The sequence below is a fragment of the Aricia agestis genome, chromosome 6 (assembly GCF_905147365.1).
Source record: "Aricia agestis chromosome 6, ilAriAges1.1, whole genome shotgun sequence".
NCBI classification, from domain to species: Eukaryota; Metazoa; Arthropoda; class Insecta; order Lepidoptera; family Lycaenidae; genus Aricia; species Aricia agestis.
Window position 1 is genome coordinate 20100951 of NC_056411.1, and position 22189 is coordinate 20123139.

Here is a 22189-nt window from a genome sequence, read left to right on the forward strand (position 1 = left end):
CAGATAAACAAAAATTGTTCCCAGGTATGAATTATCAAATTAATGTTGTAGCAGTACCTACGTTCGTTCGCCGATGAAACAAAGAAAACAACGCGCTCTGAAAAGAACGCACGCCGTCTTTGTATACGTTCGTTATAGAAGATGAAACACAGAAGAAAATCGTTCTGCAAAGAACGTACGTTCGCAATGACGAGAGAAACAGCTGTCCGTGTAATAATACCGGACATGAACCGGCCTTGAAAAAGGCATTTTTCTAATAAGAATTCTTCGCAACAACACTACGCGTCTTCACATCGAGGTTACGTCGAGCGAGGGATCTTCGCAGCGTGGCTACGGTCTTCATGGCGTTTGCAGAGCTTCCATCTTCACAAAATGGCGGCACTACAATTATTACCGGCACGGCGGCGACCGGCAGCGAGACGTCGTCGGTATGGAATGCGCGCGCGGACTGAATTCGCGGCCCGCGAGAGCCCATATTTATACTCGGGCGATGCCAGCGCCGCGAGCCGCGGTGCGTCCAGTTTCTCGCGCGGCAATCATAATTACCTTGTAAATATTTCTTATTCAATTTTTTTCCCTTTCTAATTTTTGTAAATGTTTTTATCCCTTTCTGTACATCTCTTTCTAATTGTAATAGCCAATCACAATCAATCTTTTAACCTTTGTACATTTTGTAATAATAATAATTAACTCATTTTTTTGTATATAAGCAGCGCATTTTTGTAAATAAATCACTTCAGTTCACCACAGTATATCGAGTTTTACTCTATACTCCTCCGACCTCTAGTGAACTCTTAGAGAGACCAACCGGTCCTCTAAACTGGTGACCCCGTGAACAACAAGCAACCTCTGCAAGAAGAAACTCTGCCCGAAGAACAAGAGGAATCTCTGCCCGGGAAACTCTCCGCAACAAAACGCTGCACGACGAAACGCTGCTCGGACGAAACGCTGCTCGGACGAAACGCTGCACAACGAATCGCTGCCCGAAATCCCACTGAAAAAATGGAACCCAGAGGCGAATCCCTGCCCGAAACCTCGGCACTCACCAGCAACCCGGCGACGTCACCGTCATCACAGGAAATCGCCGGCATCGCACTCTCCATGAGAATTCCACCATTCTGGAGAGACAAACCCAGGCTCTGGTTCGTCACCTTCGAAGCAGCCACCAGCAGCCTTCAGAAAAACCAAAGCCAGCTCTCCCAAATGGTCATCGCTCGGCTGGAAAAGGAAGACATCGAACAAATCGCCGACCTACTGTACAACCCGCCAGAGACAAACAAATACCAAGCCCTCAAAGACCGGCTCATCTCCGCATATGAGGAATCTGACAGCCGGCAGTTTCAACAGCTTCTGTCAGACATGGAATTGGAAGACCAAAAACCGTCACAACTTCTCAGACGAATGCGAAACCTGGCTCGCAACAAGGTCCCCGATTCCACCCTACAACTCATGTGGGCCAATCTCCTCCCGACGAATATTCGCTCCGTCCTGGCCGTCAGTGAAACTTTCCAGTCGAAGACCACACTCGACGAACAAGCTGCGCTAGCCGACAAGATCATCGAGCAGTCAACTGTAAATACTGTACATAGCATCTCATCCAGTCATCGTGTAAATAGCTTCGCATCAACTTCATCAAACGTCGAGTGCCTCCTAATCGAAGAAATCCGCAAACTCTCCCTAGAGGTCGCCGAACTGAAAAAACAACAATACACCAATAATAATAATTATAGAAGAGGACACTATCAACGCTCAAGATACAGATCGACATCCCGATTCCGTCAGCGGTCATCTTCACGTCCACGATCTCCATCACCATCGCCATTCTGCTACTACCACAGCCAGTTCGGGAAAGAAGCGAGAAAATGTACACAACCGTGTACATTCAACAACAAGTCGGAAAACTAGACAGAACGTTGGCAGCGGCGGAATCCGGCGTTCACAATAAACAATACCGCCTATTCGTCACGGACAAGACTACGAATCTCACTTTTTTGGTAGACACGGGTGCCAATATATCCGTCATACCGAAAAAGAAAGGCCTCCATCTCCAGCCGCTACCTTTTCAACTGTACGCCGCCAACAACACCGTCATACCGACATACGGCGAGAAGACACTTGAACTCAACATCGGACTTCGCCGACCGTACAAGTGGAAGTTTATTGTCGCAGCAGTCTCCAAGCCAATCCTCGGTGCCGACTTCCTGCAACACCACGAACTCATCGTCGACCTGAAAAATAGAAGACTCATCGACGGGAGAACCAGTCTACATATTAACGCTCCTGGACGCTACACGGACGTACCTACTGTCCGTAGCGTCGACAGCACGCAGTCGTACCACGACATACTAGCTGACTTCCCCGGCATCACACGACTGACAGCGATGAACATCACGCCGAAACATAGCGTCGAACATTTCATCGAGACGTCTGGGCCACCGCTACATTGTCGCGCCCGACCGCTACAACCACATCGCTACAATCAAGTCAGGAAAGAATTCGAAAATATGATGCAACAAGGTCTCTGTCGTCCCAGCAAGAGCGCCTGGTCTTCTCCGCTTCACGTTGTACCAAAGAAGAACGGCGACATAAGGGTGTGCGGCGACTACCGACGACTCAACGCAGTAACAAAGCCCGACCGTTACCCTATTCCCCGACTACGAGACTTCACCTTCCAACTCGCCGGAAAAACTATTTTCTCGACGATCGACTTGAACCGAGCCTACCAGCAATTACCAGTCCATGAAGAGGATATAGAGAAGACAGCAATCATCACACCATTCGGTTTATTCGAATTCCCAAGAATGTGTCCCGGCCTAAGAAACGCAGGCCAGACATTTCAACGTTTTATACACGAAATACTGCAAGGCTACGACTTCGTCTTCTCGTTCATCGACGACTTGTTGATCGCATCCAGCAGCGAAGAAGAACATCGCCAACATCTGCGGTGTGTTCTTCAACGCCTAGAAGAAAACGGAATCACGATCAACCCAGCCAAATGTGTACTCGGAAAACAAGAAGTGAAATTCCTCGGCTTCACCGTAAACAGCGACGGAATCAAGCCGCCACAAGATAAATTACAAGCGATAGAAGAATTCCCATTACCGAAGAACATAGAAGAATTACGACGTTTTCTCGGCATGCTAAACTTCTACCGAGACAGCATTCCGAACGCCGCTACAATTCAAGCCCCGCTACACGCATACCTACATAATGCGAAAAAGCGAGACAAGACACCGATCGAGTGGAACGAGACATCAAAAGAAGCATTCGTGGCATGCAAAAATAGCATCAAAAACTCTGTTTTGCTTGCCCACCCGAATCACAAAGCACCGATCGCTATTTTCTCCGACGCCTCGGACACCGCAGCGGGAGCTGTAATACAACAATTCAACAATAACAAATGGCAACCACTCGGCTACTTCTCGAAGAAATTTACAACAGCGCAAACGAAGTACAGCACCTACGATCGCGAACTTCAAGCTATCTACATGTCAGTAAAATACTTCAGAAAAATTTTCGAGGGCCGAGAACTCATTATATTCACCGACCACAAGCCATTGACATTCGCCCTACAGAAGAAAACATCGACATCGGAAACTCCGAGAAGAACTCGACAACTACTTTTTATCTCCGAATTCACGCACGACATTCGTCATATCAGTGGAAAAGACAACATAGTCGCCGATACATTCAGCCGCATCGAAACAATCAACACGCCGTCAGCTGTAAATTATGAAGAGTTATCTCGCGCGCAAGAGCGAGATAGCACGCTACCTACACTCTACAGCCAAGAAAACTTAAGTTTCAAAACAACTACGATACCTAACTCCGATATCAAGATTGTATGCGAAACTTCTACAAAATACGTTCGGCCGTACATTCCGCAAGACTTTCGACGCGCCGTGTTCGACTCCATTCATAACATAAGTCATCCTGGAACAAAAGCATCAAGAAAACTCATCGCGCAAAAATTCTTCTGGCCGTCAATGAACTCCGACATTAGCGAGTGGACGAAAACCTGCATACAATGTCAGCAAAGCAAAATACAACGACATACATCGAGCGCCGTGTCGACATTCCCACAAGTCGATCGCTTTCAACATACACACACCGACATCATCGGACCGCTGCCTACAACAGCGAGTGGTCATAGATACCTACTCACTATGATCGATCGCTCGACCAAATGGCCTGAAGCTGTACCACTCACCGACATCACCGCTGAAACCGTCGCAAGAGTATTCTACGAACAATGGATAGCGAGATTCGGGTGTCCGACTACAATAACAACCGATCAAGGACGCCAGTTCGAGAGTCAGCTGTTCGTCAACCTAACTCGATGTATGGGAATAGAAAAAACCCGTACAACGCCGTATCACCCGCAATCTAACGGCATGATCGAACGCTGGCATCGAAGTCTCAAGAATTCACTGAAAACAAGACTCATCAACAGTAATACATCGTGGATCGACGAGCTACCTACAGTTTTACTCGGATTACGCGCCGCCATACGAGAGGACACCGGAGTCAGCGCCGCCGAATTAACCTACGGTCGTAACTTACGTTTACCGGCCGACTTCTTCGAAACAACATCATCATCGAGCTTAGATCATACCTACATCGAGCAACTACGAAAAAACATCAACTCTCTCAAGCCGAAAAACAATGTACAGCGCCACGGTAATCAACGCAACATCTTCATACATCGTGATCTACTTACGTGCGAATACGTATTTTTACGTAACGACGCCGTAAGGAAACCACTTCAAACACCGTACGACGGGCCGTACAAAGTTCTCCGACGAGAAGAGAAATATTACGTAATACAACTACCCGATCGCACAGCAACAGTATCCATCGATCGTTTGAAGCCCGCCTACATACTGAGAGAAGATTACCTCGGCGAGTCAACGAGCAATGTACAACAGTCACCGGTAATTCTCAACTTACCTAATACCAATTTACCTGTTACCTTACCTTCACATACCAATAATTTACCTCAAAATACCTCATTACCTTTACCTGTTACCTCACAACCATTACCAAGTGCAACACCGATCAAGCAGAAGTTACCAGCAAGTCCAGCACAGAAGACAACAAGAACAGGCCGTGTCGTCAGACTGCCGGTACGCTTCGCTTGAGGGGGAGCACTGTAGCAGTACCTACGTTCGTTCGCCGATGAAACAAAGAAAACAACGCGCTCTGAAAAGAACGCACGCCGTCTTTGTATACGTTCGTTATAGAAGATGAAACACAGAAGAAAATCGTTCTGCAAAGAACGTACGTTCGCAATGACGAGAGAAACAGCTGTCCGTGTAATAATACCGGACATGAACCGGCCTTGAAAAAGGCATTTTTCTAATAAGAATTCTTCGCAACAACACTACGCGTCTTCACATCGAGGTTACGTCGAGCGAGGGATCTTCGCAGCGTGGCTACGGTCTTCATGGCGTTTGCAGAGCTTCCATCTTCACAAAATGGCGGCACTACAATTATTACCGGCACGGCGGCGACCGGCAGCGAGACGTCGTCGGTATGGAATGCGCGCGCGGACTGAATTCGCGGCCCGCGAGAGCCCATATTTATACTCGGGCGATGCCAGCGCCGCGAGCCGCGGTGCGTCCAGTTTCTCGCGCGGCAATCATAATTACCTTGTAAATATTTCTTATTCAATTTTTTTCCCTTTCTAATTTTTGTAAATGTTTTTATCCCTTTCTGTACATCTCTTTCTAATTGTAATAGCCAATCACAATCAATCTTTTAACCTTTGTACATTTTGTAATAATAATAATTAACTCATTTTTTTGTATATAAGCAGCGCATTTTTGTAAATAAATCACTTCAGTTCACCACAGTATATCGAGTTTTACTCTATACTCCTCCGACCTCTAGTGAACTCTTAGAGAGACCAACCGGTCCTCTAAAATGTTAATATATGTGTAAAATAAGAGATCGATAACCAATAAAATTATATTGCATTACATAAATATAAACTTCGTTCTTATAATAACAGTTTTGTTACTTAAATAATAGCTCTGTGCTCAGAATGGTAGATCTGTCACCAAATAAATCGATTATCGATCCCTGACTGCGACTCCTTTTTATTTGATATTTTGTCACCAATACAGTAGTAACATTTTATTTCGTTCAGATATTAAATTAATAGTATTCGTTACCAATTTAATACATCAATTTATAATTTTAATGAAAAAATGATCAAAGGGGCGGAGACAAATTGGCGCGCTTTAAAAATTGACCAATCCGGCCTCAACGATGGGTAGTAGGTAACTAGGTTCGATTTTTTTTTATTATTTTAACTTTAATTAAGTGTTTTATCTACTATTCTGCTAGCCATAAGCTAGCTATTTTAAACCAGCGCTGATTGTTCAGTGGTAATTATTTTAAATAATAAATATTGATTATTTTGACTTTAATTGTTTTATTTACTACTCTGCTAAAAAATTTATTTAAATATAATTTATACTACCAGTGGAAATTTAGAACCTTGAGAGTCTAGTTAAGTAGCAGAATCTTTTGGCTGAAACGATGATGACAACCCTAATTTTTTATTTGAACTTAATGCAATTTTCTAGTAACATAATATGATTTATTGGTGATCTCTTTAAATTGGTTTGCTTAAATACTTATTAGGACACACCTATTATAATACATACAAAAACATTTATTTGGTACTAGACCTTATATCTCAGGATTTTAGGTGATTTATTGTGGAACTGATTTTGCATTGTTTGGTGACTACATTTTGGTGACAGATCTACTATTTTGAGGACAAACCCTATTATTTAAGAAACACAAAACTAATTAAATTGGTGATAGCTTAAATGATACCCAATTTTAATTACTTTCAATTTTATCAAGTTTTTTTATTAGTCTAGATTTCAATTTGATTTTATTTAATATTGGATTTTAAGGAGAATAATATTTTATATTAGATTTGTTTTTTATCTACAATATTATATTTCCTTTTGATGTTAGAAAAAGCGTTCCCATGACAACGCACTGATGACAAAATTGGTAAACAAAGCATGCAGTGGGTTTTAATTTTCTCATTTTATAAATTACTTTAAAATGTCCTACAAAACTAAATCAACAAAAATACTCTGTGAGTACCAAAGACGGATAAAGAGGTCTTCAAACTTGAACGAAAGACCGTGTGCTTATACAAAAGGTGAGGCTCATCACGTCCAAAACAGAAGTTGTTCTACAGGCATCATAAATAATGTGACTACCGTTTCAAAACCCAAGAAAACTACCAAATCTGACTGTGTAGTTAGCGACAAAAACAACAAGGTTACTCCTAAACTGAACCGCTGCCTGGCTTGCGGCGACACGGCGAAAAACCCAACAGAGAAGAAGAAAAGTAATGTCTTTATTAGCATGAACGGTGTAAAAAACTCTGGCGTACAACAATACTTTCGAAACAAGAATTTCCGACAATCTTCGGCGTCTGTATACGGTGCTGAAAGCCTAAAAGTCTCTAATCTTAACACCATAAAAGAATCTGAGGAAAATATAGAAAGAACTGCTTCAGATGTTTTTACCTCAGAGGATGATGAGGGTAAAACAGCATCAGACATAAAGGAGCTAAAAAAGTTTAGACAAGATAACTATTTTGAGTGCCACTCCGCGGCCGCCAAACTGAAAAACCTGGAAGATCACAGGTGCGTTTATAGATTTTACCTCAACGAACGCCTATTCCCTGTACCTATAAGCGCTGACTACAATAATATGATACGCTGCACCGAATGCCACCTACCTCTGGAGGGAGATAAGCATATAAATGGGACCATACAAGCTAAGGTTAAAATCAACGGACAGTTACAAGATATAATGCTGATGTTACCTGCGAGAAAGTCTCTCATAATACAGGAGAGAAGGAAGGAGAAGGTGGAAAGGAGAGAAGACGATCCTCTATACTTTGGTATAGTCCGACTGGGCTACGGAGATCCAGTGTTCAGGAGCTATCCAAGTGACTCCCTTGCGCTGAGGTATCAGAAGGGTTACCAGGATCTCATGAATAGGAGGAAGTATGAGTATGAACGTGTTAAAGAAGAGGAGGTTCTAGTGATATGAAAGGCTTTAGGACTAGGGGACAATTATAATGTGCGTTTGGACCATTCCTATGGCTGAAAATTATATTTTTATTTATTAAAAAAAATAGGATAGTTATATTTACTTAATGATTATATTATTAATTAATAATAATTTTAGTTAAGTAAATTTTAGTTGTACTTATTTACGCCTGGCAAATAAGTGACAGCAATACCTAACGTTCTTGTTCGTTTTTCCGCCGCAGGCCGCATAATATCTCTGTCATACAATGAGTCCTCGGAACCGACTTTAATAATTGATGAACTTAAACATTGTTTTCGTTGTTTTCATAAGTTTAACCTTATTTTACTAATGGACTTCATGGAAACTGTAATATTAGATAAGTACCAGCTATGACGTCCACAACTCCGTAGCGCCAAAAATCGTTTATCGCGCGGGAACCGTACATTCTTCCGGGATAAAAAGTATCTTTTGTCCTTTCCCGGGACTCCATACCTCAGCATAATCGGTTCAGCGGTTTGGGCGTGAAGAAGTAACAGTGGACAGACAGACACACTTTCGAATATTAGTATGGATTTATGTTTAAATTAACATTGTTATGGCAACCCGCGCTGCGCCCACACCAATGCGCCATAGAAGACACGAAGGGATCCTGTCACAAGTAAAATAGCTCTGAACGGTCGCGGTATGCGCTAATGCCTTTGCTCAAACCTAAATTAACTTATTAGTTAATATTATTTAATTATCACTTACCTCTAAAAAGAACTTAAAATAATAAACGACATAATAGTCACTCCTAGTACCTCGGAGCATGCAACGTGCGTTCTGTTATTTTACTTAAAAAGAACCATCTGCTGCGTTCCTTTTTACCAAAAGTTTTGGTAAAACTTTTTACCAAAGTAAAGAACCATAATATTATGTGAACGACATAAGGGTCACTCAGTTTGGTACACCGACAGGCGTTCACCGCGTACTCAGTACACAGATATTTTACTTTAAACACGACCTTATGCTTTACATCATAACGGTCACTCATTTGTTACACCGACGGGCCTTCTCTCAGTAGTACAGTATAGAGACTATAGACTATAGTCCAGGAGTCAGTCCGCGGTGGTCAGCGCCACAAGTCGCACGTCATACACCATGTTCGCGCTGTGGTTTGTGCTCGGGTTCGCGGGTTTGGTGCTCGCGCAGAATGCTTTACGTGAGTACCTATTATTATTAGCCCTAATTTCACCGACGACTGTTAAAGTTAACGCTCGAATTAGTATCACGTTACCTCTTTCGTTTTTCTTATGAATGAAAGAGAAGACATGACATTTTAACAAGCTGTTAACACTAACAGACGTTGGTGAAATTGGGGCTTATTTGGTTAATAATTGATCCATCCTATTATTTGAAATGTGAAAGTCTGTTTGGTATAAGTTCGTAGACGTAACGATTTTATCCTAACGAATCCTGGAACATAGAATATTATGCTGTTAAGTCAAAAAAATGGAACGGTTACCGCGGGATAATATACTTAAGTAGAAAATACTTTTGTTGAGTATTTCTTGTTTTAATTGAAAGAAATTATATTTTGTTCGTAATTTTTTTTTTACTTCTACCCTTATTTTATGGATGTAAATTTTGTTAATTGTTTGGTTGTATTTTTTTTACGTCCGTGGTTGTAATGTTATTTTATATACGATTTCCTTACGACGTTGGATTATCACTGAAAATAATAATTATTTATTATTATTGTTATAAGGAACGCGTAGGAGTCATTTTCGTCTATGATTGCCCAGCATAATCATGGTATTGGTTAATTGTTCGACGTGGAGAGACCTTGTGTGAAGAGTTGAGTGATTTATTTCTCGAAATATTTTTTTCTTTCAATAACTGTGAGAATATTGTGCCGAAATAACAATTTATGTTAAAAATATTTTAGCTCATAATAAAGCCTATTAAGTTAAGACTGAATTCTTCTTTGTCATTAGAAGCTGTTAATGGTACTTACAACGAATATATTGTCAGGTTCTTTAATATCGATTAGCTAAATAGTTAATTTAGCTAATCGATATTAGTTAATACCATAACGCAAAGTATTGTAATTTTGAGTCATGAATTACATATTTTCCTATTTATATTTATCAATACCTACATAAGAATAATAACCAATAGTATAATATATAATAGCTCCCACACCGGTTTCGGTGACGGTGGCCGGTTTCATTGAAACCAGGCCAGCTACGCAGGAGTAATTTTATAGTGCCCAAGTGTGTGCGCAGTACACAAGAGCACTCTCTATTCCTTTACTCTCATAACCCAGTGGGACGGAAGACCGACACGGCCGGTGAGAGATCAGGCACAGGGCCAGTGGCGGATTTACCAATAGGCTAAGTAGGCTGGATTCTAGGGCGGCAGATTTAGAGGGACGGCGAATTTAGCCCCATTTTTTATATCTTACAGAAATAAAAAATTCCACCAAAAACATTTCTTGTAAAATATTGCCGAGACGACCACATAAGTGATAAGGTTTACCGTGTGAAAAAGATATGAGATTTCATGTAGAGTCAATTAGCTTCTGAATGTACACGGCCTAACTCCACTGACCCTAACTTAAACAAATTCTACATACCAGTTAAAATATGTAAGGTTTCGTGGTTGTGCTACTGCACAGGGTGAAACCTTGTGTGGTCGTCTCAGCAAAAATTTTCAAAAAATATTTTTGGTGGGATATGATTGTTAACTAAACTAACTGAATTTCAAAGGTCAGTTATAGGGGCGGCAAAAATTGAATAGCCTACAGGCGCCAAATTTGTAAATCCGCCACTGCGCAGGGCCGACTTTTTACATGCCCATCCGACGCATGGATCATCTTACTTGTCAGACAATCAGACCGTGATTAGCTCTATTAGGTGATTAGATCTAGATTACCACTAGACCACGGAGGCATAATATATTATGTCATATGACACACTACTACAATGTTTTCATGCTATAAGACAGCACCAGCATAGACGATAAACAAAAAGTTTGGTTCAGTTAGGTTCAGTTTAATAGCATTTATTTCAATTTTTCCTCCGCGGTTTTTTAACAGTCATCACTTTGCAATTGACAGGCAAACTCATTCTAGACTAGTACCTACTATACCTAGGTACAATTCTAGCCAAAGGCATGCCTTACCACCAGAGATGTGTTGCGAGGAATGTGTTTTAAGATCTAATAGCATCGCCGCGCTGAGCGATGTCACGGCAAGCTCACGTCAATGAAGCGATTCTGTTGGTTCTCAAAAACACATTCCTCGCAACACATCTTTGGTGGAAACGTAGCCATAGTAGGTTAAATAATTATAATATAAACGAATGGAGACGATGTATAAACTATAATATATATCTTCTTCTTCTTATATATAAAAATGGATTTTCAAATGTGTTAATCGCGCTAAAATTCGAAAACGGCTGAATGGATCGGGCTGATTTTAGTCTTAAGATATTCGGTAGAAGTCCAGGGAAGGTTTTAAAGTGACATGAAGTTCAGCGGGACAGCTAGTAATAAATAATAATATGTATGCGATAGCGTCCATACTTCAATCTTCATTCATTAGACATCAACGCGCTAGCTACAATAGCTGTAGTGCTACAGCTGTTGCTATGACAACAGGGTACAGTGTGAAACGCCACCGTGGTCTAGTGGTATAGAGCGTGGCTCTTGACTCGGTCGTGGGTTCGATTCCCGCGTTGGACATGTTATTTCCAAGTTTGGTTAGGACAAAGCAGGCTGATCACCTGACTGTCTGACAAGTATGCGTCGGATGGGCATGTAAAAAGTCGGTCCTGCGCCTGATCTCTCGCCGGTCGTGTCGGTCTTTCGTTACACTGGGTTATGAGAGTAAAGGAATAGAGAGTGCTCTTGTGTACTGCGCACACACTTGGGCACTATAAAATTACTCCTGCGTAGCTGGCCTAGTTTCAATGAAACCGGCCACCGTCACCGAAACCGGTGTGGGAGCTATAGAGTGTGACTTCTTTCACTGCTCAGTTCTAACCGTGATGGTTTTAATGCTAATTAATAATTGCCTTTGCACACCAAAACGAGTTTTTGCTACTCATATAAAAAATTAAAAATCTATAACATCCTGATAAATTTACACAGTTTACAACAAATAGTTTTTTTTTAATCTGTATTTTTTAAAGGGATTTTCGTACAGAAAGACGATGTCAATCCCATCGTACCCTATGCTAAATATAAAAATTTATAATTATTCTGAATTATAGTTAAAAATATATAGCATTCTAGCAGCATCAGAAGAATGCTCTGCTAAAATGCTATGAAATAACAATAAATATTTCTTTGTCTTTGTCAACGGCAGCCAGTAAGCTTTCATGTGCGTGTGTCACTTTAAACAATGTAAGCTACAGAGCCTTGAACCCAGCAAGGTTACCAATTGTTTACTAACAATGTATGTATGTCTGTATTTACATCGCATCGCCGTACTAGGGGTGGGTGCATTAACACACAGTGACTAATGCAAGGAGACATCAGACAAAGCAAATATAATGCAACCTGTAAGTTGCGCTAAGAATTAACCCACCAACTCCCAAGCGGCGCCCGGGTGCCGCATAACAATTGAATGTCTATTGTGTCTGCGATTCGTATGATCGAGGTATTAATTAATATAGCCTGACTCCTTTTCTAGAAGTGGGTTAAATGCTAATTAGAATTAAGTTGTTTATAAACTGGGGTCAGAAGTATCTCTCTCTTACTCTATAGGGGTTCATAAGTTTGTACATGGCAGCGTAGATAACGTACATTTTCAGTTATCACAATTAATATAGAAAAGAAATATGCTATTTAAAGTTGTCCAGAATCGGAATTATCGGAAATATTTTTTTTCTGATGAATATGATGATGCTCATCAGATGAAATGTTTAATTAATCACCTATCTAAACCATCACCTCTCCATAATCATCACTCAACCATGACCTATTCGTGTAACCGGCCACCACGCGGCAGCAGCGCACCAGCAACGCGCCAGCAGTGAGCTAACTGGACGTAACGTGAAAGTGCTGACGCAACCTCTCACTACGTATAACGCGTAACTGATAGTATCTCATATTGATGTTAACCGACTACGGTGAAGTCAAGAGCCTAAACTTTAAACTACTAACACGTTTCAAATAAAGTGTCCATAAAAGGGTAGGCGAACCACCGAGAGCTAGAAAATTTGCGTGGTTCGGGTATTCACCCGATCGTACCTGAATAAAAATTATGTTTTCAGGAGTATGTAATAAGTAGGTATAGTATGCCTTTAATTCGAATAAGGACGTATTGAATATTTAAATGTATGTTTATGTTTCATTGACAAGGTCTAGTTCCTTAAGAGGAGTCCACACCGCCCTTTTTTCCATACAAACGTTGTCCCCTGTTTCCTCCCTGGATAATGCTAGTAGAGTTATAATTTTTTTCCTGAATATCTACGGCCACTAATTTTTTTTTCTTTTTTTTTTTTTTTATGAAATAAGGGGGCAAACGAGCAAACGGATCACCTGATGGAAAGCAACTTCCGTCGCCCATGGACACTCGCAGCATCAGAAGAGCTGCAGGTGCGTTGCCAGCCTTTTCAGAGGGAATAGGGTAATAGGGGAGGGTAGGGATGGGAAGCGAATAGGGGAGGGTAGGGAAAAGAATAGGGTAGGGGCCTCCGGTAAACTCACTCACTCGGCGAAACACAGCGCTAGCGCTGTTTCACGCCGGTTTTCTCTGAGAACGTGGTATTTCTCCGGTCGAGCCTTATAATACTAATACAATGTCCCTATGTTTTCTTTTTTTTCATAATTTAATTATTAAATAAGATATGAACTTTCAAAAAATCAAAAAAATGGCCAGATTTTCCGCTGTGTTCAAACGTCCAGAAAACAGATTTGGCTAGATTATACAAAAAAAAGCAAAACATAGGAACACAGATCAAGCCTTTTTTTAATCTTTAATGAAAAAAGTACTTAAATCGGTTAAGTTTTGGAGAAGGAATCAGGGGACAACGAATCGTTGATTTTCTGGATTTTCTGCAGTTGTCTCTATCGCGTTCTGCAGTATAGGCTTGAGGTAAGGGAGACAGCTATAGATATTACACGTGCTTTTTTTCATTTCTCTAGCCCCTGGTGTATCCTCATTAGATTCTTCTTGCTCTTGACTCGACAAGATGATAATATAGGGTACATACATTGCAGTTATTAGTTTAAAAGTTTTTCTCGTTAAAACCTCCAGCCCTCGACTCAGTAGGTAGTGATAGCAGGAACCAATTACATGAAATAATAATGAAAATTGTCAAGTTATGAATTGTATCTTTTCTTATTAAGGTAGTTATTAAGCTAATTAATACCTACTAACTTACTTCTTAATTATTTGTGTACCTTAAATATTATTAAATAGCTAAAAATTAAAATATTCTGGAGGCAGATGTTGTCGTCGGTGCATAGTAATATTATTGTAAATGTATGCGCAATGCGCATTCATACAATATGTTTAATTGTCGGCCATAGTAAGTCGGCGCCTGCCAAGTGCTGACAACTTACACACGGAAGCTTATGGGCGTGTTGTGTGCAGAATACAGAGATTTGTTGATGTTTGCCATGCTCGAGTATAATAATACCTTAGTGGCTGCGAAGGCAGCTTCCTCTGTAAGCAAGCTTGGAACACAACACAGGCTTAGAGCTTCCTTAGCAAGCTATGGACGTTTTGCTTTCTTTTTATATTCAGGCGATACAGTCAATAATGCACCACTTATCAACAACATTTTTATCCTAGGCACTCCCACGTGTGCACAGTACACGTGGGTGAGCCATGCTTCAGCACGAATGGGCCGGCTCGACCGTCCGGAGAAATACCACGTTCTCACAAAACCCGGCGTGAAACAGCGCTTGCGCTGCGTTTCACCGAGTGAGTGAGTTTACCGGAGGCCCAATCCCCTACGCTATTCACTTCCCTACCCTCCCCTATTCCCTTCCCTTCCCTACCCTCCCCTATTACCCTATTCCCTCTTAAAAGGCCGGCAACGCGCCTGCAGCTCGTTTGCCTCGTTTGCCCCCTTATTTCATAAAAAAAGGCTGTATGGTGTAGGCCTATCCTAAGCTGTAGATGTTACTTCTGATAATTATTGTTATTATATGCAAATGCTCGACTGATTCCTCAATTCATCTAGTTACAATATTATTATGAATGCGAACGTATCTATGGTATAGATACGTTCGCATTATTCTGTCTTTTAGCTCTTCACGATAAAACAGATTTTCACTATGTTAAAATTCGGTGTGGAGATACTTTAAGCGTATAACGTATTTTAAGTGTTGAATAAGAAAACAAAATACATAATTTTATCCGCTCGTTCGCGCGATAAACCTGTGCGAAGTTGCTGGCAACAGTGTGCTAAAATATTATTATGTTGTTTTACATAACACTGTTAACAGTATATTATATAAACAATATCGGTTACTACAGCTACTCAAGTAAACAAATCTCGCAACAAATTACCTAACTCGTCTATACTGTATTCTGATCCTAACGTCCTGGACATAAGGTCCTTAGAGGCAAATTAACTGTGAATAGAACAAAGAACTGTCACGCGCCTGTCATTATCCTTGCCCAAACGACAGTCAGCTGGACAACTGGTACAAGGTCGGTGAACCTTACCCAACTGCACAGATGAGGGTGTTGCGAAACTTACGAGATTTACTTTGCAAAATTGTCATATTTACACGTGGGAGAGCCATGCTTCGACACGAATGGGCCGGCTCGACCGGAGAAATACCACGTTCTCACAGAAAACCGGCTTGAAACAGCGCTTGCGCTGTGTTTCGCCGAGTGAGTGAGTTCACCGGAGGCCCAATCCCCTACCCTATTCCCTTCTCTTCCCTTCCCTACCTTCCCCTATTCCCTTCCCTTCCCTACCCTCCCCTATTACCTTATTCCCTCTTAAAAGGCCGGCAACGCACTTGCAGCTCTTCTAATGCTGCGAGTGTCCATGGGCGACGGATGTTGCTTTCCATCAGGCCATCAGGTGACCCGTTTGCTCGTTTGCCCCCTAATTTCATAAAAAAAATATATATTCGATTTCATATTGCGATTTTATCAGTTTTAGTACGTATGGATTGTGGTTGCAAAATCGAATCCCATGGTTTGCATTTCGATGTAAATAACGCTCCTCGGCTATAGGTAATATAATGCTACTAATTTGAATATAACGTATTAAGCGCGATACAAAGAAATACAATGGCACTTCAATTTCAATGAGATTAAATTTTTTGTTAACCATATCATAATTGAAATAGCTGCAGCTGTGACTTAGTAAACGTATTTAGTATACTTAGTAAGCAGTAGCATTTGTTCTATACCACTTGGTTAAGCACTTTCCCAAATAATGTAGATTAAGGTGTTTATACTGGAAATCCAGGACCAAGATGCCTGTATTTCACTGTTGAAGTTCAAAATTTAAAATCTCCTAACAGGATATATTAAGGTGTTGCTAAGTAAAAAAAATGCATTTTTTCTAACTTTCTCAACTGGAAATGAATAAACTCTCTGGCACATAATTATTAATAATATTCAAATGTATTAATTCCAGCGGAGAGCTTCACGAGGTGTCGGCGAGATGAGCAGCTCAACAGCTGTCTCAAGAGCGCCGTACCCGCCGCTCTCAAACTCATGAAGACTGGTGAGTCCACCGTAGATCATCTTCCTTGAAAAAATCGACTTCTCAGCTATCAAAAAGTGAGGCAGGTTTATTGGCCAAGGAACTCGATTATCGATTGTCTGCAAAGTCTGCTCTCTGCTCTCTCTCTTGCTCCCGTGTAAAAGAACCTCCGCTAGCATAGTTACATTCAAATTTAGTATGAAATTGGCAGAACTTTATTACTTAGCGTAAACTTTAAAGCAATTATGATGACGAGCATTGCAACATCGTCCTCGCTACCACGACGATTATCCCCCGCCGTAATACGTCTTTAATAACGGACTAAACCGCTCAATTTTAGAGTCCTTGGCGCTGGTGGCGAAGATTGGATCGTTAAAATATGTCTGAGGTTACTGTTAGAACTAGATTCTTATATGACGATGATATGAAGATAAATAGACCTGACTCCATAATATCATACTCAGACATTTCATAGCTAAACAATTTTTGTTGCAAATATATTCAAATTAAAAAAATCGCAATCTATTCTATCTATATTGGATACGGTAATCGTAAGGAATAGAATAGATTATAGAAAATTCTTAAAACTAAACTTAAAAACACAATAATTAAAGGAAAACTATGTACCTACAAATAGGCGGTCTTACTGCTAGTGCTAAGTAGTTTCTGCCAGACAACCATTACATTCTATTGGACATAATATGAGGGGGAGGGGGGGGGCTAGGTGACCGCTCAGGGCGCCGGGTAAAAACAGACGCCGAAGGCGTACAAAAATGGCCCCTTTTTTCTACTACCAGCATCCTAGGTGCCGAAGGAATGGTGTCCAGGGCGGTAGTGCCTGGTAGTGCTCAAACCGGCACTGATAGTATCTAAGTGGGTAAACTGTCAATAAGGTATAGGTAGCCGTAACTGAGAATATATAACCTCAGAGTCTACCCTCATCATTTCTCCCTCTCTCATCGTCAGGAGTGCCGTCGTTGTCGGTGCCGGCGCTGGAGCCGCTGCGGCTGGCGGCGCTGGCGGTGCAGGCGGGCGCCGGACCCGTCGTCATCAGACAGGAGTACAGGGACATCAGGCTACACGGACTTACTGACTCCCAGCTGCTCACCTACAAGTGAGTATCTTAGGCCGGCCATAGACGGACCGCATCTCGCAGTTAACACCGATTGCAAGATGCGGTTGCTGCACGGCACGGTTTACATACTAAATTCATATCCGCAATACACGAACCGCTCGAGCAGTTCTTGACAGGGGTCGGAGCAGTCGCACCCGCGGTCGAGTTTCGTCGAACAACAAAGGTATGACCTTAGTCTACTCGTTGATTCAAGAAGGCTGTAGAGAAGGCTCTACTTAGGTACTATACTTACTCTTTGCCTAATTTTTTTAACTATCTCTGTGTCAATTACATATTTTCTTACTTTAACTTTAGTGGACGTGAGCATTTATCTATATATCATCATCATCGCAAAGTTAACAGCTAGGTTAATATTTTCTCCTGAACATAGAAATTTTGACATTAAAACCACTACCAGCTAATATCACGACACAGGTAATCCTAGTGTGAGAGCTGCAGTTAATCATTTTAGTAATTTAAACAGCAAAAAACACTGTAATATCTTCTGCCCCCGATTCACGATCGTCGGAAAGTTCTCACGCGGAAAGTTCTCATATTCTGTCGGATAAGTTCTGTATATTTTTGCTGCAATAAAGATTTTTTTTATTAGTTATTTTATTCTTTGATTTTCAGAGCCGATCTGAACCACTACCGTCTGCGGACGGACTCCCTCACCCCCAAGATGGAGTTCATCGCCGACTACGTGATGAAGGGCCGGATCCTGCTGCTGCCCATACAGGGGAAGGGTGTTGCCAACATCACATTGAGTACGGATGACTATTTATTTCATTTTTTTAAATAAACAAGAGGGGAAACTAGCAAACGGGTAACCTGATGGAAAAGTACTACCGTCGCCCATGGACACTCGCAACATTAGAAGAGCTGCAGGTGCGTTGCCGGCCTTTTAAGAGGTGATACCCCTTGGGGTTGGAAGTTGGTTCTTAGCGGATGCCTACGTCATATCATCTACCTGCATGCCAAATTTCAGCCCGATCCGTCCAGTGGTTTGGGCTGTGCGTTGATAGATCACCATGTCACTCAGTCACCTTTGAGTTTTATATATATACGAGCTTTTGCCCGCGGCTTCGCTCGCGTTAAGAAGTATTATTATATACAAACTTTCATCCCTTATTTGAACCCCTTGGGGTTGGAATTTATCAAAATCCTTTCTTAGCGGATGCCTACGCCATAACATCTACCTGCATGCCAAATTTGAGCCCGATCCGTCCAGTGGTTTAGGCTGTGCGTTGATAGATCACTATGTCAATCATCAAAATATTATTTCAAAATTATCATCAAAATTTTCTGGTTTAATTTTTGAAGCGAATCTCCTGGTGAAACACGACCTGATCGGCGAGCCGGTGGTGAGGGATGGAGAGACGTACATGCACATCCGCGAGTACCGCACCAGGTTCGTGCCGAAGCAGGTCACGCTTCACTTCACCGACCTGTTCAACGGCGACAAGGTGCTGGGGGACAACATGAATATGTAAGCTTAAACTTCAGTTAGATACAATTGAGTTTGCTCGACGAAAGAATTTATCTAAGGCCGGCCATAGGCGGACCTTTAGGCTGCGTTTCCACCAGAGATGTGTTGCGAGGGATGTGTTTTTGAGAACCACTAGAATCACTTCATTGACTTGACGTTGAAGTAACCTCGCTGAGAGCAGCGATCCTATTGGATCTTAAAAACACATTTTATGTGGTAGAGCCATGCTTCGGCGCCAATGGGCCGGCTCGACTAAAAGAGAAATACCACGGAGTCACAGAAATCCGGCGTGAAACAGCGCTTGCGCTGTGTGTGTGTGGCGTGAAACAACGCCGAGTGAGTGAGTTCACCGGAGGCCCAATCCCCTACCCTATTCTCTTCCCTACCCTCCCCTATTCCCTTCCTTACCTTTGCCTAGCCTATTACCCTATTCCCTCTTTAAAGGCCGGCAACGCAATTGCAGCTCTTCTGATGTTCCGAGTGTCTATGGGCGACGGAAGTTGCTTTCCATCAGGTGACCCGGTTGCTCGTTTGCTCCCTTATTTCATAAAAAACACATCCCTCGCAAATCGCAACACAATATCTCAGATGACAACGCAGCCTTACTCCGTGACATAACCCGACCAAATAATGTAGGTAAATTTAGGAGATAGATATTTGAAGGCTCGTAGATAATATCCACCTTATCATTTTCAGGTTCCTGAACGCCAACTCGGAGCTGGTGTTTAATGAACTGAAGGAGTCGTACGAGGCCGGCCTCAGTGACCTCTTCAAGAACGTCACCAACAACATCTTCGACAAAGTGCCAATGAACCAGATATTCATCGGCAACTAATATCCTTCCCCCAGTTGGGACTCGGGTATAAGGGCTCCTACACATAACTGTGAACCCGCATCGCATCGCAGATATCTGCGATGCGATGCGAATTCGCAGAGACGACTGAAAAAACTTTGGTGACAGTGGAGAATGTAGATAGTCTAGCTGTAAGTTTCGTAAGTGTAGGTTAAGCGACAATTGTATTTATTATGTTTTAACCGTTAGACATGAAATTAAACAACTATTTCTAAAAGTAATTTAATTTATCCAATTAAATTAATTAAAAAAATTTTTTGGAATTATATGAGTGAGTGCCATCTAGCGATACCATTACTAACTACTTGGGATAACGCCATCTAGCGATGATCTTTGTTACTATTCTAGTAAGCGCCATCAAGCGTCGAAAAGCATAATTAAATAACGCCCTCTATCGGTAAACTATGTAACTGTTCGATTAAGCGCTATCTAGTGACAATTTTCTTACTATTTGGTAGAGCACAGTCTTGCGGCAAAATTCGTTACTATGTGTTGAAGTGCCATCTAGTGTATTTATTTATAACTAAAAGTACGAAAGCTAACTAAGGGCCAATCACACCGGATCGGCAGCGGCCGGCAGCGGCGCGGAGAGGCGCGGCGAGGCCGGCAGCGGCGCGAAGAGGCGCGGCGAGGCCGGCAGAGGCGGCTCGCGTCGCCGCGGGCGGTCACTTGTGGACGCTCGCGGCCGCTGGCGGCCGCGCGCTACCTTCAGGGCGCCGCACGGTGGATCGAAAATCGAGTTTCATAGACAGGAACTTGAATTTCCAGATGTCATTTTTTTGGGCTGAAATATGTTTTCCTACTAGTTATTGCATAATAAAATGTAAAAATAATAAAATGTAATATAATATAAAAAATAATATCTCTGGAATCGCATGGTTGGCCGTTATATCCTCACACACTATTATAGTACTAATTATTACTCACATTTTGGCATATTTTGTATTACGGCACCATTTGTACTTCATTTTGGTTAATTAAAAACTGTCCATTGGTACTTTATTTTGGTTAATTAAAAACTTAATTCAAATAGAAAGAAGAAAGAAATTATTATGGTGATATAATGTATCAACCCTGTCTTTTTCCAGTGTCCCCAGTAACAATTTAAAACTTCCAACTGAATTAAATTAAATTGTCTGGAACTACTTGACATATTCTATTGTTTTTTTGTTAAATGATCCGTGTTCTTTACTTTCATAAAAAATTTGTAATTCCCTTATTATTTACACGTAGCTGCGTCTTTTTACATTTTATGATGTAATAACAACTAGGAGACCATATTGCAGCCCAAAAAAATGACATCTGGAAATTCAAGTTCTTATGTCTATGATACTCGATTTTCGATCCACTGTGCACCGCGCGTCCGTCGGCGGAAAGTGCTCGCGGCACCTCGCGACGCCTCGAGGCGCCTCGCGACGACGCGCGCGGTCGCGGGAAGCCGCGAGCACTTTCCGCCGACGGTCGCGCGGCGCCGCGCGGCGCCTCGAGCACATTTGAAGTTTTCAAGCGATACTAGTAGTTATAAGTATGTAAATAAAGTTTAAAATTATTTCACACTAAAAGTGCTCTTCGCGCCGCTGCCGATCCGGTGTGAATTGGGCCTAATTGTTCCAAATCTGTTTTACACTTTGCAAAAATTATAGCTGTTGCAATTTTCTTTCTTCTTGAATGTTGTACCGGGTTTGACAGATTCTCTCACGTTCATTTCAATGTTTTGGGCTCCCTGGTTTATTCTGTGCGGCTTCAGACATCTCTCTTTACAGAAGGTTTCGTTAAAAATTACCACTGTAATATTCATTAATAAAAATTTTTTATTTGGATGGCGCTGGCATTTCTATTGAATTTTAAACATTTTGGTTACGTACAAATTCCAATAAGCAGCAAGTACAGCAATAGACCGACCAGCACAGTCTCTTGCTCCATATCGGCAGGTTGTTGTTTATCTTATAAATAAGTACCTATTCAACAAATTTCTATGGTGCGGCTGT

The 22189-nt window shown here is 41.7% G+C and overlaps 2 protein-coding genes across 2 annotated transcripts; both read left to right on the forward strand.

Moving 5' to 3' along the window:
- Positions 1-7103: 7103 nt before the first annotated feature.
- LOC121728195 lies at positions 7104-8117 on the forward strand. Its single transcript, XM_042116333.1, has one exon. The coding sequence runs from the start codon at positions 7399-7401 to the stop codon at positions 8092-8094; it is 696 nt and encodes a 231-aa protein (XP_041972267.1). The 5' UTR covers positions 7104-7398; the 3' UTR covers positions 8095-8117.
- A 1063-nt stretch (positions 8118-9180) lies between these two features.
- On the forward strand, positions 9181-20426 carry LOC121728194 (protein takeout-like). The gene is made up of 6 exons (XM_042116331.1): positions 9181-9277; positions 16677-16766; positions 17712-17859; positions 18493-18626; positions 19183-19348; positions 20045-20426. The coding sequence occupies exons 1-6, from the start codon at positions 9217-9219 to the stop codon at positions 20181-20183; spliced, it is 738 nt and encodes a 245-aa protein (XP_041972265.1). The 5' UTR covers positions 9181-9216; the 3' UTR covers positions 20184-20426.
- The last annotated feature ends 1763 nt before the right edge of the window (positions 20427-22189 follow it).